At 41.2% G+C, this 16,495-nt stretch overlaps 1 protein-coding gene across 1 annotated transcript in view; it reads right to left on the bottom strand.

The window, feature by feature from the left end:
• FREM2 (FRAS1 related extracellular matrix 2) overlaps positions 1 to 16,495 on the bottom strand; it is a 1,424,491-nt gene that overhangs the window by 39,230 nt on the left and 1,368,766 nt on the right. The window contains exons 21-23 of the mRNA XM_044073334.1: positions 5,073 to 5,199; positions 3,856 to 4,043; positions 1,510 to 1,656 (exon numbers count right to left, since the gene is read on the bottom strand). Coding sequence (XP_043929269.1) covers positions 1,510 to 1,656; positions 3,856 to 4,043; positions 5,073 to 5,199 — 462 coding nt within the window. The remainder of the gene's footprint in view (positions 1 to 1,509; positions 1,657 to 3,855; positions 4,044 to 5,072; positions 5,200 to 16,495) is intronic.

The raw sequence follows: 16,495 nt of genomic DNA, 5'->3' as shown, positions 1-16,495 counted from the left end.
AACAGGAGATGAATAGACAATCAGGATATGGAACCTGGCAAATGGGCAGATTTAGTTTATTTCCAGACAAAATGGCTGACAGACTTGCACAAAGAATAAACCAGATGCTGCTCTCCATACTAAACAGAGGTCTGATAAAAGCACTCCACACCACACAAGATAAATACAGTGGTTGTATAACTGACAAATAAAGACAAGTTTGGAATTAGCAGTACACAAGGAAAAGAATCACCTGACGATAAAGGGACTGGAGAGAAAGTCATGCAAACAACCACTTCAGGTAGAAGGAATAATGGACCCTTTTCTGAGTTGACCTTAATTCAATCTGAGGGCCTTTCTGCTACTTCTTAAAATTTTATGCTGTACCAACACAAATCTATTAGCAGCTGGCTAAGGCTTAAGAATCAGGCATGCTGACTTCATAATTATATATTATAAAGTTAAGTAAAGTTATAAAACCCACCCTAATGTGGGCCTTAAGCTGCAGTACACACACACTGCAATTATTATGAATGAAATCTTCAGTTGGATAGCTGATAATACAACAAGCATGTATCAGTCTGGATATGGCTACAATTATCTTCTATTTTGGTTCTGAGATATTCTTTTATGTTTTTTTGGCCACTACATTTTATGCCCAAGCGAATTTATAAACTTACAGCTTACATGATACAAATCTGGGGATACCCATGTAAGTAGGCAAAAACATACCAGTCAGACGACTCAGTTTGAGGATACTGAGTTTGTACAGGATGGAGGGGCTGAAGTAATATGCAGCTTTGGAAACATTTGAGTATTACTATACCACTGTAATATTCACTGATGTGCTAAACTGAAGGATTACTAAGTGCCAGAAAACAAACCAAAGCTAAGCAATTGGCCTTTTTTACCCGTTAGAATTATAGACGTAAAATTAATTAATGTAAGCATGACCAAACATGAGGAAAAACCTGAAACATAAGTCAGCAGGTATAACAAAATCAAAAAGAAAATTCTAGTTTTCTTAATAGGAACAATAATTCAAATTTTATTTTATCCAGCCATCAAATTTCTGCCATAGCTCTAGCAAAAGACAACAGAGAAGAAAAACACTTCTTTCTCCTCTAGGCTAAATAATGACAGACATTTGAGTTTTAGACTTCACATTCTTTAGAAAAATGCATACTAACACAAATCCTGTTATTCTAGCTGATTTATAACCTATAAACACTATTTTGTATGCTTTTTCTGATTAAACAGCCATTCGTTTATCCAGACTAAGGTCCAGTCCCAGCAAGACTTGATAAGAGGGAGTCAACTGTATTCATTTTCATTTGTAATTCTTAAAAATTCAAAAATCCTTACAACATATCCAGAGCAGGTAGCATTGATTCTCAGTCACTTATGTCTTGCAGAACCAAAATGAAATGAGTCACCAGCGCTAAAGTAGCTCATCTTTACTTAACTAAAACAACAAACATAAAAAATAATGTACATGGCCAACTGCCTTTGGATGTAATCTTTTCATACCTGAAACAGTGGTGCAGAGTCGACTCGGAAGCCATCAGCCCCAGGTTGGCGGACTAGTGGTAGAGCTTCAGGATCATCTGCTGCAAGTCGAGCATTGAACACGACATTTCCAAAGTTCTTAGCTTGGGTTTCAGGTTGGGCTTTATCCTGTAAAAATCATATATCAGCCATAGCAGTTAAATGTCATTAATTTGTGGGAAAAATGTATGGTAAATTGTTAAGTGAGAATGAAAACAAGTGAATAACACCAACGTTTAATCACCACAGTACAGTAATACTGTTAGCTTCAATTGTTATACATATACAAAATGGCTTGTATGTCTGTCTGTCTGTCCTACGTTCATGAAGTCAACTGAATTCTCTGTTTACGTGGAACTAAAAACACCACTTAAGAAAACCATCCAATTTTTAGACAGACCTGGATGAACAGCAGTTAGTGTGTAAGCTGTAGCTCTTTTGTTGCAAATAACTAATGTGATTAACCTTGTAAATACTGAAAACATATTTCAGACAATGGACTGAAATTATTTGTGTGGCATAAAGGGATGAAGCCCTAACTATGACTCAGACAACCTGGGTTTGACAAGTGGCTAGGGAGACAGACAGTACTAGCAGGAGAACAAATACTTTCTATCCAGGGGGGAGGTGGTTTTGCAGCTATGTCTGCCCCTCTGATGTTGTCAAACAAAGGTCTCACAAAGCAGAAGCCAGTGTGGGAAGGACATGTCCAGTGTTGTCAAACAAAGGTCTCACAAAGCAGAAGCCAGTGTGGGAGGGACATGTCCAGCGTTGTCAAACAAAGGTCTCACAAAGCAGAAGCCAGTGTGGGAGGGACATACACTGTTGCTGCCTAAGCTGGTAATGACAGCGCCTGTCCCCAGAGATGAGGAAGAGCACATTCTTGGACATAATGGGAGTGATAGGCAGTCCTTGGCGTAATGCAGGTTTAGGCTTATAGGTTAGTACTAGGCTAACTGCCCTTGTGGTTTATTTGAAGCCTAGCCAATTACCCTATGTAAGAATCAAACCCTGCACCTTGTGTCTGTAAGGTAAACACCTTAACCATTATGCCACTTTCCCACCTCCCAGGTGTGTGTGTCACTGTTGGGGTGAAGGGTTAGGGTTGTAACTGAAAAGTGCTCTCCATCACTGGACACCAGTCATACCACAAGCATCCCCTGACGTCTGCCCCGGTGAAGGTTCCCCCATATAGACTGTCTCCCTGGTGGATCAAAAGGGCATTCATCACAATCATGGGATGAATGGGCGACTGTACCATTGGGAAGGTTTGATGGCTAAAGGACAGATGGAAGAAAAAATGGACTGAAATTGACTTTTTTATTTAATATGTTATGGTGGTAGAAGTGAGATGTGGATGAAGTAATTAGTGGTTCACATTTCTAAACAAATTAGTTTTATCTGGAAAACGAATCATGTTAGCAAAATTAGCAGCTGCCCCCCCCCCCAAAAAAAGAAAAACAAAAAATGAAATGATACCAAGAGTGACCTCTCTTTGCGTGTTCGTTATACAGATTTGAATCCATTGTCTTTTTTTCAGTTTCTTTAGTTAGTGACCCTCCCATTACACAAACCTGCAGCTTAATTTTTGTCTTACCAACTATCTGATTTCTTTATTTCTTACTCATGGACTACCTGAAACAACAACCTTCATGATTGCAACTTCCCACATTTTATTTTTCATCCAGTATGTCACTATTCATTCTCCTGTTAATACAGAAGTAATTCACTTGAAAATAGACTAAATGAATCAGCACTCTACCCGGGTCAGCAAATGCATGCATAAATAAATAAATAAGTAAATAAACAAATAAATAAAATTTGGCCTTATAAACCAATGGTGTATAAAGAAAGGGCTAATTCTAAATGCAAAAAAAGTGCAGCATTGTCACCTTTATGAAACACTCATCATCTACAACTTACAGAATAGCCAATACCTTACTTCACATGGTCATAGTCATCAGGGATCTCAACGTCCGAGTTGACAGTTCCCTCACCTTTGACTACAATGTTGCAATGGTAGTAAGGAAATCCGTCTATCTAGCACAACTGCCACTTTTCAGATCTGTGCATGTATTTTAGCTTGGCAGTATTATTTACAGTGCGTCAGGAACAGGTGTCCCAGACTACAGTGGTACTAATGGTGCAGTCATTAGCAGAGACACACAGATGCCATTAATCCTTTAACACGTTTGCAAACAGAGTGGAGAATATTGTATTCATGCAGGTCAATGGATGTACAGATGGAATCCCAAGCACTGTAGGCTACTTTGCTACAAATGCTGCTATGATGACCACTCACTACTAAAATAAAGCTTTACGACTTACCAGGATCTTGAACCTGTAAAGCAGCGATGGCATATCTGCAAGGCATCCATATTCATAGTTAGGTGGGTTATATTTGGGCACGTACCCATCAGCTCCAGTACACAAGAAAACTTTCTCAATGTTACAGATAAACGAGTCCCCAAGGTTCTGTACAGGATCCACCATCACACGTCCATAAATAACATCACCTTAAAAAAACATACAACGTTTAGTAGCAGATCAGTGTAAGAATACTTACAAGTTAAGGAAGCTGTACCCTTCAAGAAAATCTACTGTAGGCATGATTACTACAAGATTCATTCTGTTTTTAATCATTAATGCTGCCGTTAAATGATAAGAGGCAAGACAAAACAAAGGAAAGATTTTTCTTTTCTAAAAACTCCTTATGAGTGTTTGGTTATGATGCCCACACAGATTTATTCGAAGAAAATACTGCTTGCAGAAATATTAATCTGCAGATCCATTAGGTGGCAGAACTGAATTATCTGTCTGCAAAAAACTTTTTCCCCCTCCCTACAGCTGAACATCAACCTCCACCAGCACCCCTCTTCATTCACTAGATCAACCCCAACCTATGTCCAGAGCCATGGAGGAGGTCAAGGACACTGGTATAGAAGTGTGCCAAAACTCCCGCTACCCTGACCAAGTGACTCACTGAGTTTATTAGCACAGATCCTGCCTGACACATAGCACTACTTTACTGCAGCAAGCAACATCTGCCTCTCTCCCTCCTCCAGGATGGATAAACTGACAATGGTCATTCATTGCATGTAGAAACTTCTTTTGCTGCAGGTACATAGTCATTGTTTCGAGATTTTTGTCTTTAAATAAGAACTTTCTGAAGAGCTGTGCCTGCAAATGGTCAGCTCTGATCAGAGCACTACTCCCAGTAAACAAATATAAATGAAAATTAAGATAAATAATAAACAAAATATAATGAGCAACTGGATATGGTAAAAGGCATTAGGAAATATATTTGCAAAATCACAAGTTAGTTAGCATGCTAGCCATGTATTTCATATTACCAACATATTTTCCACCTGCTATTTTATCCTTCACAGAGGAATGATAATAAAAAAGTCATGTGAAACCTGCCGCACAACTGACGGCCATTGCCCATAGGCCTCTCACTATACTTCTTAAAATTAATGAAATGACATGAGAACATCACATCCTTGTTATATAAAGCACTTAAAACTTGTATTTCGAACTCATACCTTCAGAGAAAGTAACATCACTCTCCTGCCCGAACCCCATTGATCCATCTGACAGCCAAAGGGCCTTCTTAGACAGTAAAAACATCTCTGTGTTAAGGCTGAACTCTGCAGCTACAGGGTCACTGACCTGTAATGATACAAGAACTTGTAAGTACCATGACTGCAAGCAAACTCAAGGTGCTACTGTTAGAATAAAAAAGTGACAAAACAGCAAATTGTTTTCAGACGTTAACAGACAGGGCATTGCTGCAGCAAACTCGGGCAGTATATTCTCTCACATGATGGATCACAAAATTATTCCGGCAGGTTTTTCTCATTTCTCATGTTTTGGTTAAAATACTGATTACAGATGTAACACAAGGAAACTCAATATTGTGAAGAGGATGCTGAATTACTCTAGGCCTCTATACTTACGGGTCTCACACATTCTAATCATTTTCCCAAAACATTCCAAGTACTTAATACACCTACAGGCTCACACTAAATATTACAGCAAAATAGGGCAAAAAGTGCTTGTAAGTGTATGCAAGTGTACACACACACACTCACACACACACACACACACACACACACACACACACACACACACACACACACACACACACGCACACACGCTAACATGCACACATGCTAACACACACACACACACACACACACACACACACACACACACACACACACACACACACACACACACACACACACACACACACACACACACACCAGTGTGCAAGAGCCCCCACATGCATAGATCACCCTATGGAATGAATTCATAAAGGTTACCACGGTAACTTTTTGGAATTCACAGATTGCCTAACAGCAGTTCTTTTGCACCACGGTAACTTTTTGGAATTCACAGATAGCCCTACAGCAGTTCTTTTGCACAAATAAGTGCAGCACCACAGTGGGCTTCTCCACTGCCATGTCAGATGCTAATGAGGTAGTCCTGGGAGGGACATATGCTAATTAGTCATAGAATCACTCAATATAGATTATCATGGGCAGTCATGTCCCCTCATGGTACCGGACAATGCAAAAAGGCTATATTGGTGTTATGAAGTGTGTGCATTAGTGTGTGCTAGGTGTTGCATGTGTGACTGTGTGTCTGGCTGGGGAGGTAGCGGTAGGGGAGTTAGTGAGAGGGGGTAAGTAGGTGTGTATGCATGTATGTGTGCGCGTCTGTCTGTCTAGGTGGGTTGAGGTGGCTGTCATACTTCCACATACCCCTAGACTAATCAGCAGAACCTGCAACAATTGGGTAGGGAACCATTAGCCTGCAGGAATGCCTCTGCAAACTCTTGCTTGAGCGGCACTTAAAAAGAACAAGGATCAGGGGTGGGGACAACACTAGCCACCAGGGATTTAAACTCATGCCTGAGTGACAACTAAACAGAAGAGAGACTGAGGGTGTGTGTGTGTGTGTGTGTGTGTGTGTGTGTGTGTGGGGGGGGTATTAATCAGCAGAGATACCTCTTTAAACTCATCCCCAAGCAGCAATTGAACAGAACAGTGGTTGTGAGGAAAGACTATCCACCAGGGTAAGTGTTCAGTTAAGTGCCTTAATGACGCTAAAGACCAGAAATGACTCTGTACAACAAGTCTGAGTGGCACTTAAAGACAATGTGGGTGGGAGTAAAACAGTAGACACCAAGGGTACTCTATTTTGGCATGCCTTAAAGGTACATATTTCAAAATAAAGATGGATTGAGCTACTATATACCAATAATAACATGACAAATTATTTCAAAAGGAAAAAAAAGGGGTGGGGTTTGAACCATGATGCAACCATAATGCAAGAAACCCAGAAGGATTTTTTTTTACATAAGTTGAGGATTTGGGGCATTATGCAATGCCTGCAACATTTTGAGAAGTAGACGGGAGGTAACACTAAATGGGGTGTATAGTATGTGCATTTGTGTGTTTTACTGTGTGCCTGGGTATGGAAGAGTGACTGGGCGGGGGGGGGGGGGCTCTGTTAACACAATGTAGCAGATGCTGTTAACTACTGTAGGGAAGTGCTGATTTGCACTCGCTGCCTCTGTTAACACAATGCAGCAGATGCTGTTAACTACTGTAGGGAAGTGCTGATTTGCACTTGCTGCCTCTGTTAACACAATGCAGCAGATGCTGTTAACTACTGTAGGGAAGTGCTGATTTGCACTCGCTGCCTCTGTTAACACAATGCAGCAGATGCTGTTAACTACTGTAGGGAAGTGCTGATCTGCACTCGCTGCCTCTGTTAACACAATGCAGCAGATGCTGTTAACTACTGTAGGAAGTGCTGATCTGCACTCGCTGCCTCTGTTAACACAATGCAGCAGATGCTGTTAACTACTGTAGGGAAGTGCTGATCTGCACCGCTGCCTCTGTTAACACAATGCAGCAGATGCTGTTAACTACTGTAGGGAAGTGCTGATCTGCACTCGCTGCCTCTGTTAACACAATGCAGCAGATGCTGTTAACTACTGTAGGGAAGTGCTGATCTGCACTCGCTGCCTCTGTTAACACAATGCAGCAGATGCTGTTAACTACTGTAGGGAAGTGCTGATTTGCACTTGCTGCCTCTGTAACACAATGCAGCAGATGCTGTTAACTACTGTAGGGAAGTGCTGATCTGCACTCGCTGCCTCTGTTAACACAATGCAGCAGATGCTGTTAACTACTGTAGGGAAGTGCTGATCTGCACTCGCTGCCTCTGTTAACACAATGCAGCAGATGCTGTTAACTACTGTAGGGAAGTGCTGATTTGCACTTGCTGCCTCTGTTAACACAATGCAGCAGATGCTGTTAACTACTGTAGGGAAGTGCTGATTTGCACTCGCTGCCTCTGTTAACACAATGCAGCAGATGCTGTTAACTACTGTAGGGAAGTGCTGATTTACACTCGCTGCCTCTGTTAACACAATGCAGCAGATGCTGTTAACTACTGTAGGGAAGTGCTGATCTGCACTCGCTGCCTCTGTTAACACAATGCAGCAGATGCTGTTAACTACTGTAGGGAAGTGCTGATCTGCACTCGCTGCCTCTGTTAACACAATGCAGCAGATGCTGTTAACTACTGTAGGGAAGTGCTGATCTGCACTCGCTGCCTCTGTTAACACAATGCAGCAGATGCTGTTAACTACTGTAGGAAGTGCTGATCTGCACTCGCTGCCTCTGTTAACACAATGCAGCAGATGCTGTTAACTACTGTAGGGAAGTGCTGATTTGCACTCGCTGCCTCTGTTAACACAATGCAGCAGATGCTGTTAACTACTGTAGGGAAGTGCTGATTTGCACTCGCTGCCTCTGTTAACACAATGCAGCAGATGCTGTTAACTACTGTAGGGAAGTGCTGATTTGCACTTGCTGCCTCTGTAACACAATGCAGCAGATGCTGTTAACTACTGTAGGGAAGTGCTGATTTGCACTCGCTGCCTCTGTAACACAATGCAGCAGATGCTGTTAACTACTGTAGGGAAGAGCTGATTTGCACTCGCTGCCTCTGTAACACAATGCAGCAGATGCTGTTAACTACTGTAGGGAAGTGCTGATTTGCACTCGCTGCCTCCGTTAACACAATGTAGCAGATGCTGTTAACTACTGTAGGGAAGTGCTGATCTGCACTCGCTGCCTCTGTTAACACAATGCAGCAGATGCTGTTAACTACTGTAGGGAAGTGCTGATCTGCACTCGCTGCCTCTGTTAACACAATGCAGCAGATGCTGTTAACTACTGTAGGGAAGTGCTGATTTGCACTTGCTGCCTCTGTTAACACAATGCAGCAGATGCTGTTAACTACTGTAGGGAAGTGCTGATTTGCACTCGCTGCCTCTGTAACACAATGCAGCAGATGCTGTTAACTACTGTAGGGAAGAGCTGATTTGCACTCGCTGCCTCTGTTAACACAATGCAGCAGATGCTGTTAACTACTGTAGGGAAGTGCTGATCTGCACTCGCTGCCTCTGTTAACACAATGCAGCAGATGCTGTTAACTACTGTAGGGAAGTGCTGATTTGCACTCGCTGCCTCTGTTAACACAATGCAGCAGATGCTGTTAACTACTGTAGGGAAGTGCTGATCTGCACTCGCTGCCTCTGTTAACACAATGCAGCAGATGCTGTTAACTACTGTAGGGAAGTGCTGATCTGCACTCGCTGCCTCTGTTAACACAATGCAGCAGATGCTGTTAACTACTGTAGGGAAGTGCTGATCTGCACTCGCTGCCTCTGTTAACACAATGCAGCAGATGCTGTTAACTACTGTAGGAAGTGCTGATCTGCACTCGCTGCCTCTGTTAACACAATGCAGCAGATGCTGTTAACTACTGTAGGGAAGTGCTGATCTGCACTCGCTGCCTCTGTTAACACAATGTAGCAGATGCTGTTAACTACTGTAGGGAAGTGCTGATCTGCACTCACTGCCTCTGTTAACACAATGCAGCAGATACTGTTAACTACTGTAGGGAAGTGTTGATTTGCACTCGCTGCCTCTGTTAACACAATGCAGCAGATGCTGTTAACTATTGTAGGGAAGTGCTGATTTGCACTCGCTGCCTCTGTTAACACAATGCAGCAGATGCTGTTAACTACTGTAGGGAAGTGCTGATCTGCACTCGCTACCTCTGTTAACACAATGCAGCAGATGCTGTTAACTACTGTAGGGAAGTGCTGATCTGCACTCGCTGCCTCTGTTAACACAATGCAGCAGATGCTAACTACTGTAGGGAAGAGCTGATTTGCACTTGCTGCCTCTGTAACACAATGCAGCAGATGCTGTTAACTACTGTAGGGAAGTGCTGATTTGCACTCGCTTTAGTTAACACCAATTGATAAATATGCAAATTAGCAAAGAATGAGTTTTTTGCATATTGTAGATAATGTGTCTATAAACTGCAAACTACGGCATCATGGAGAAAAGCCCTTTTTACTGTAGCTCTTAACAAGAGTGGTAGGGTTCTTAGTGAATCCTCGGTATGTGTATAAAAAGCTTTAACTTGTGACTTGCACTGATACATAAAGTGAATCAAAATATATGAACATTCCAAGAAAAATAATAAAAAGGAAAAAATCAATGTAATACTTTTCACAGAGGTGAATACTAAGAAAATGTACCACACACACACACACACACACACACACACACACACACACACACACACACACACACACACACACACACACACACACACACACACACACACACACACACACACACGACTTTTGCCATACTATTCATGCTATAAATTCTATGAAAGTCTGTATAAAGCAGTGAAATATGGAAATCAAGAAAATGTACAAATGGAAATATTTATGGAAGAATTAAATATGCCAAGGTTAGAGGTAGATGAGGCTCAATTACTAATGGTTAGGATAGGAGGAGATGAGATAAAAATGGTTATGTACAACCAATCCACAGGAAAGTCACCAGGAATAGATGGTATTCCTGTGGAAGTTTGGAAGCTAGGAGGGAAAACTGATAGATCTGGAAGGTTTTGTTCAGCAGTGTTTTAAGAGTAGAAGTACCAACATCCTGGAAGAAAGCTGTGGTAGCTGTAATACCTAAAGAGGGTAAAGATCCATCTGATCCAGCTTCATACAGGCCAATTTCAATACTAAACCATGATTATAAAGTGCTCATGTCTATAATGGCTAAAAGAATGACAAAAGTGATGCCGTCATTGCTAGATATGGATCAATGTGGTTTTGTGGAGGGGAGGTAAACATTTGACAACATTAACAGAAAACTGATGATCCAGGGGAAGCAGAATATAAGAAAATACCATTGTTGTTGGTATGTCTTAATGCAGAGAAAGCATTTGAGAGTAAGCTGGGACTTCATGAGCAGGGCAAAGGAAGCATTTGCATTCACTGATAAAATTATACGGTTTATTAGGGATGATATATGAGGGACTGGAGGTGAAAATTAAAGTGTGTGGGTACCTATCTGCTAATTTTTGCTTGAGCAGAGGAACCAGGCAGGGGTGTCCTCTTTACCCTTTGTTATTTGCATCATATTTAGAACCATTGGCAAAGAAAATAAGGGACTCAGAAATGAAAGGATATAACTGGTATGGCAGTCAAGAAAAGCTGGCTCTATCTGCAGATGATATTATTTTATACCAGAAAAGGACATTACAGTGTTGTGGAACATTTTGAGACAGTTTCACATCTTTTTGAGATACAAAATGAATGAAGCTGAAACAAAGGCAATAGCAGTAAATTATGTACCACACACAAATTGGTTCAGCAATATCCATATTTATAGGGACATGATAAAATGAAGTATTTAGGAGTATGGGTTAAAAATGATTCTGGTGTGGGCAAGTGAGGCTATATGGGAAGAGACTAAACAAGGTAATACAAAAACTGAGAAATTGGAAGCTCTTTTATATGGATATGGTTAGTAAGATACAAGCAGTTAAAATGCTTTTAGTCCCTTTAATATATACACAGGTCAGGCATATTGTATCAACCAGAGGAAAAGTTGTGGATAGCAATTAAAGAGCTGAAGGATTTTATCTGGGAGGGGAAGATGGCGAGAGTCAAGTGGGATACGTTGATTCTTCCAGTAGAAGAAGGCCAATTTGAAGGGGTATTTCACAGCTACACATTTAAGGCTGCTATACATAGCACAAGCAGAAACCTATAATTAAAAGTGGAAAGTGATGATGATGAAACGGGGAAGCTCAAGAAACAGGGAGTGACTGGGATTTTGGATGCAGACCTTTAAGGAGAATAACAATAATAACACAGAATATTATAGCTATAAAGTAGCAGAAAGTATTCTAAGAACTACGCCAACATGCGAATGGAGAAAGGAGATTCTCTGATAGGGATGACTGTAATTAGGGAGACAGACAATAGGCAAGAGGGGGTTGGAATGTATTGGAGAAAACTGGCAAAGGAACCAAGGTATTGGGAGAAAATAAATAGAGAGGGAAAGGTAATAGAATGGGAAGATGCTAAGAATTTATTTGGACTGCAGGTTAGATTGCCTTCCCTATCAAGGATTGATATCAAGAGTATAGGCGAAGAGAAAGAAATATCGGGGTCCTAAATGAAAGACTGGCACTGGTAGAATTTTTAGTAGAATCTAGAACAGAAGCTGCTGTTAAAGGAATAATTAGTAGAGCATATAAAATATTGCATGATAACTGTAAGAATCAATCAGGGGAGGTTAGAAAGGACTGGGAAGAGAGATTGGATAAGCAATTCATAAAGAAACAATGGGAGATATATGTTTGTCTCACAAATATGCAACAAAATCTAGGAGATTTAGGATTTTTCCTTGGAAATGTTATTTTTATACCCCAAGTAGACTCCATCGAATTTTTCCTCAGGTAGACAGCAAATACTGGAGGTATGATGGGGTAGAAAGAGGTAACTGGGAACATATTTTCTGGCAGTGTAATGAGTTGGCAAACTTTAAAGATTACCTGCAGAAAACTTTATCAGAGCTTCTGGGTGAGCAAACTGGTGTAACTAGGGAAATAAATTTTCTGAGCTATGATACAGAATCGGAATTGGTTAGACACAGTAAGGCCTTGTTGAGTCTAATTATGTGTGATATCTGCCAAAAAAGCAACTACTAGAAAATGGAAATCAAAGTCTAAACCATCTGTACTAGAAGTAGTGAATATAGTAACAGAGATAAAACGATTGGAAATGGGATCTTTAGAAAAGGGTAGGAGCAAATTACATAGGAAAAGATGGGAACTGTAGGAACAATACATACAGGGGAGAAATGAGGTTTAAAAGAAGGCGGGATTTGAATGAGCTAGGTAATGTTTGACTGACAATGATCGGGTAGATTATAAGTGATGTATAATATTGCAACTAAAATTGTGTCAGTATGGTTTGTGATGTAAAATGCTTGCAACTAAGATTGTATCAATATGGTTTGTTCTCATTTGCATAAATGTATGATTGCCTATGTCATAAGTGATAATTTAATAAAGATGTTTCTTGTTAAAAAACAATAGGCAAACATGACCTAAAGGTGATATCCTGGATGTGCTGTGGAGGGTCTTTGTGTATAAAAATCCACAACTCCAGATGGAAGACAAGATGATCAAACATGATACAGAAATGCACAGAACAAGACCGGAGTATCAGTGATGGATAAATAATACTCATCCACTCAATTATTCAGGTCTAGGATTGTAAAGACCAGAGTATCACTGATGGATAAATAATACTCATCCAGCTCTATTACTCAGGTCTAGGATTGTAAAGACAGGAGTATCACTGACGGATAAATAATACTCATCCAGTTCTATTACTCAGTTTGCAGGATCATATAAAACTATAAACTCAGCCATCAGCACTATGTTAGATGAGGGTTTATGAAGATTTAGCTTTAATTTCTATTCAGTGGTTTCTTATCTGTTTACAAATTCTCCACAACAGTCAATTATTTTCTGTTATGAATCTTGCAAATGAAATGTGCCAGCAAGGTTTACTGGATTCATGTCAGTGCATCTTGGAGAAACCACTGGATCCCAAAAAGAGAGCACACATTAATGAACTAACATAATCCAGTTAAACAGCCACTGCAATAAAAAAATAAAAAATCATAAAAGAATCTCAATGGCAACACCCAGATCTGCTCTGAGTTACAGCACAAAGGCACGAAAATTACAGAACCAACTGATATTGCCAACATCCTGGCAGATAGGTTCAGTGCTAACTTTACCCCCCCCTCACCCCCTAAAGGGCCCATATCTATACAGGAAGAATGCAGAGTCCCTGTAATCACAACTACGCAGGTGAAAGCTGCACTCTCTAAAGCCAAAAACACAGCATCCATGGGACCGGACAACATCCCAGGCTGTGTTTTACACGAACTTCAGAATGAACTGGCTCCTCACTTAAGCACCATGTTCAATAATAGCCTCGCATCAGGCTTTGTGCCCACTGAATGGTGCACAGCAATAGTTATCCCACTCCACAAAGGGGGAGCCACCACTGATCCCGGGAACTATAGACCTATTAGCCTGATGAGCCTGGTCTGCAAGGCCATGGAACGTATCATCATGGAACTCATAAACAAAGACATTGGTAACCTCCAAACTCTGGATCCCACCCAGTTCAGGTTTGTGAAAGGCAGATCATGCCTCTTGAACCTGATCAACTTCTTTGAGGCAGTCACCAAAGCCGTAGATGAGGGTAAGGTGGTTCACACAGCCTATCTTGACCTCGCCAAGGCTTTCGACACCATCCCCCATTCTGGAATTATAGCTAAATTCAATAAACTAGGCATAAATCCCTACATCACAAGATGGTTTGCCAACTGGCTCACTGACAGAACCCACACTGTAAAAGTTGCAGACTCTAAATCTGACCTCAAACCAGTGACAAGTGGAGTACCACTGGGTTCCGTCCTGGGACTGCTCCTGTTTGGTACCTACTTCTCTGAAGTACAGGCTAACACAGAAGGCCTCTGGCTAATGAAGTTCACAGATGACTGCAAACTAGGAGCCATAGTCAAGTCCCCAAATGATGTGAACATCCTACAGAAGGACCTCTCTGAGACAGATGCCTGGTGTCAGAGCCATGGCCTCAAGCTCAATGCCAAAAAGTGCAGTGTCATCCCCTTTGGTAAAAACTCTGTACCCATGAACTACCACATAGGCAGCAATCTACTTAACACCGAATGCGTGATAAGAGATCTTGGGACCCAGGTGGACAGTAGTCTCTCCTTTGATAGTCACATTGCCACAGTAGTCAGGAAGTCCTTCTACATGGCACACCTCATCATAAAAGGGTTCTCATCCAGGAAAAAAGAGGTCATCGTTCCCCTCTACTCGACACTCATTAGATCCATTATAGAGTACAATGCCCCTTTTGGAATGTACCTCACAAGACATCTGCAGCAGCTGGAAAGGCCACAGAAGTACCTCACAAAGAGGATTACTGGACTCAAACAAATGCCCTACACTGACTGTCTCAAAAAACTGCAGCTTTACTCCATAGCATATTGCCTACTCCGAGGTGATCTCTGCCTAACATATAAAGCTGTGTCAAACCCAGAGCTGTTGGACATGCTATACCTAAAGAAATCCCAATCCCTCCGAGCTGCACACTCTAGGGACCTAAACCTTGTCACCACAATAAACAGGACATGCTGGAGGGATAGATTCCTAACCCAGAGACTTCCCATACTCTGGAACAGGCTACCCATCTATGTCAAGCAAAGTTCTTCATTAGTACTCTTCAAGAAAAATCTTGATGAGTGGATGGGAAATAGGAAATACACCCCGGGGATCACTTCTGTGTCTCTGCTCGACAGTGGCATAGGAAAATAACTTTCTTGGGTGGCGTAAGCCAGGGAACCTTGTTGGATAGGCTTACGTAGGCCCTTGGGCCAATAGCCTAGTGCCTACCTATGAACCTATGAATGCCTCTTGCTCATCACCCCTTTACTTCCCCGCCTTACTTGCAGGTTCATAGGTACTTAGTAGGCTATTGATCTGTGAGGATATTTATTTATTGATATTTGATTGCCAGGAAATTCTGACTGGGTATAAGCCCATTTTCAGTGGAGACCCAGGGAGAAAAGCTCCAAATTACTACAAAAACATTTTAAGAACTATAATTATAACATCTGCAGTTTAAATAATTCTAACAAATTACACATACTATAAAAACATTGGTCAAGAATGGATAAAAGGTATATGATAATCATTTACTATTTAGAGAAATTTTCTATAGTTTGTAGAGGAATTAAATGCTAGTCGAATACAAATAGGAATTGCAAAATGAAATAAGGGAAAAACAGGTTTAGGGTATGTTTAGAGAGAAAGTCAGTGAAGAAAATTAGATAGCAGTAAGAAAGTAAGTGAAAAAGGGAGAGTAAGGAGGTATAAGGAATGGAAACATACTTGTTCACATTTAAGGATATAGTTTATCATGGTTTTGAGCAAGAACAGAGCAAGACTTTAATCAGGAAGTCTTTCAGAGTGGTTTTGAAACATGGGAGGGAGGGTATAGACCTGATGGATACAGGTAAGGAGTTCGAGGCCTTAGCAACCTTGTACGGGTACAGACAATGCCCAGCAAATTTGCTAGGTTTGTAGACATAGGTTCATAGTCTGGTACTAGGCTATCGGCCCTAGGGCCTATACAAGCCTAGCCATAACAATTCCCTGGATATTTCTTCCCACAATATTTACTTCCCTGGACCCCTGTCTAGCAGGGCGATTGACATGATCCCCAAGGTGAATTTCCTGTCTCCCATCCAAGTGTCAAGGTTCCTTTTGAAGTGGGCCAAGGAGGCACTCTGTTTGACATGTATGGGCAGTCTATTCCAGAGTATGGGGAGTCTCTGGGTCAGGAACCTATCCCTCCAGCATGTTTTGTTCATTGTGATGACAAGGTTTAGATCCCTGGAGCGTGTGGCTCTGAGGGATTGGGATTTCTTTAAGTGGAGCATGTCCAACA

This window comes from Protopterus annectens, chromosome 5.part1, assembly GCF_019279795.1.
Source record: "Protopterus annectens isolate FY-2018-M chromosome 5.part1, PAN1.0, whole genome shotgun sequence".
Lineage (NCBI taxonomy): Eukaryota > Metazoa > Chordata > Ceratodontiformes > Protopteridae > Protopterus > Protopterus annectens.
The sequence above is the reverse complement of the archived record's forward strand: the minus strand, read 5'-3'. Positions and strand labels throughout refer to the sequence as shown.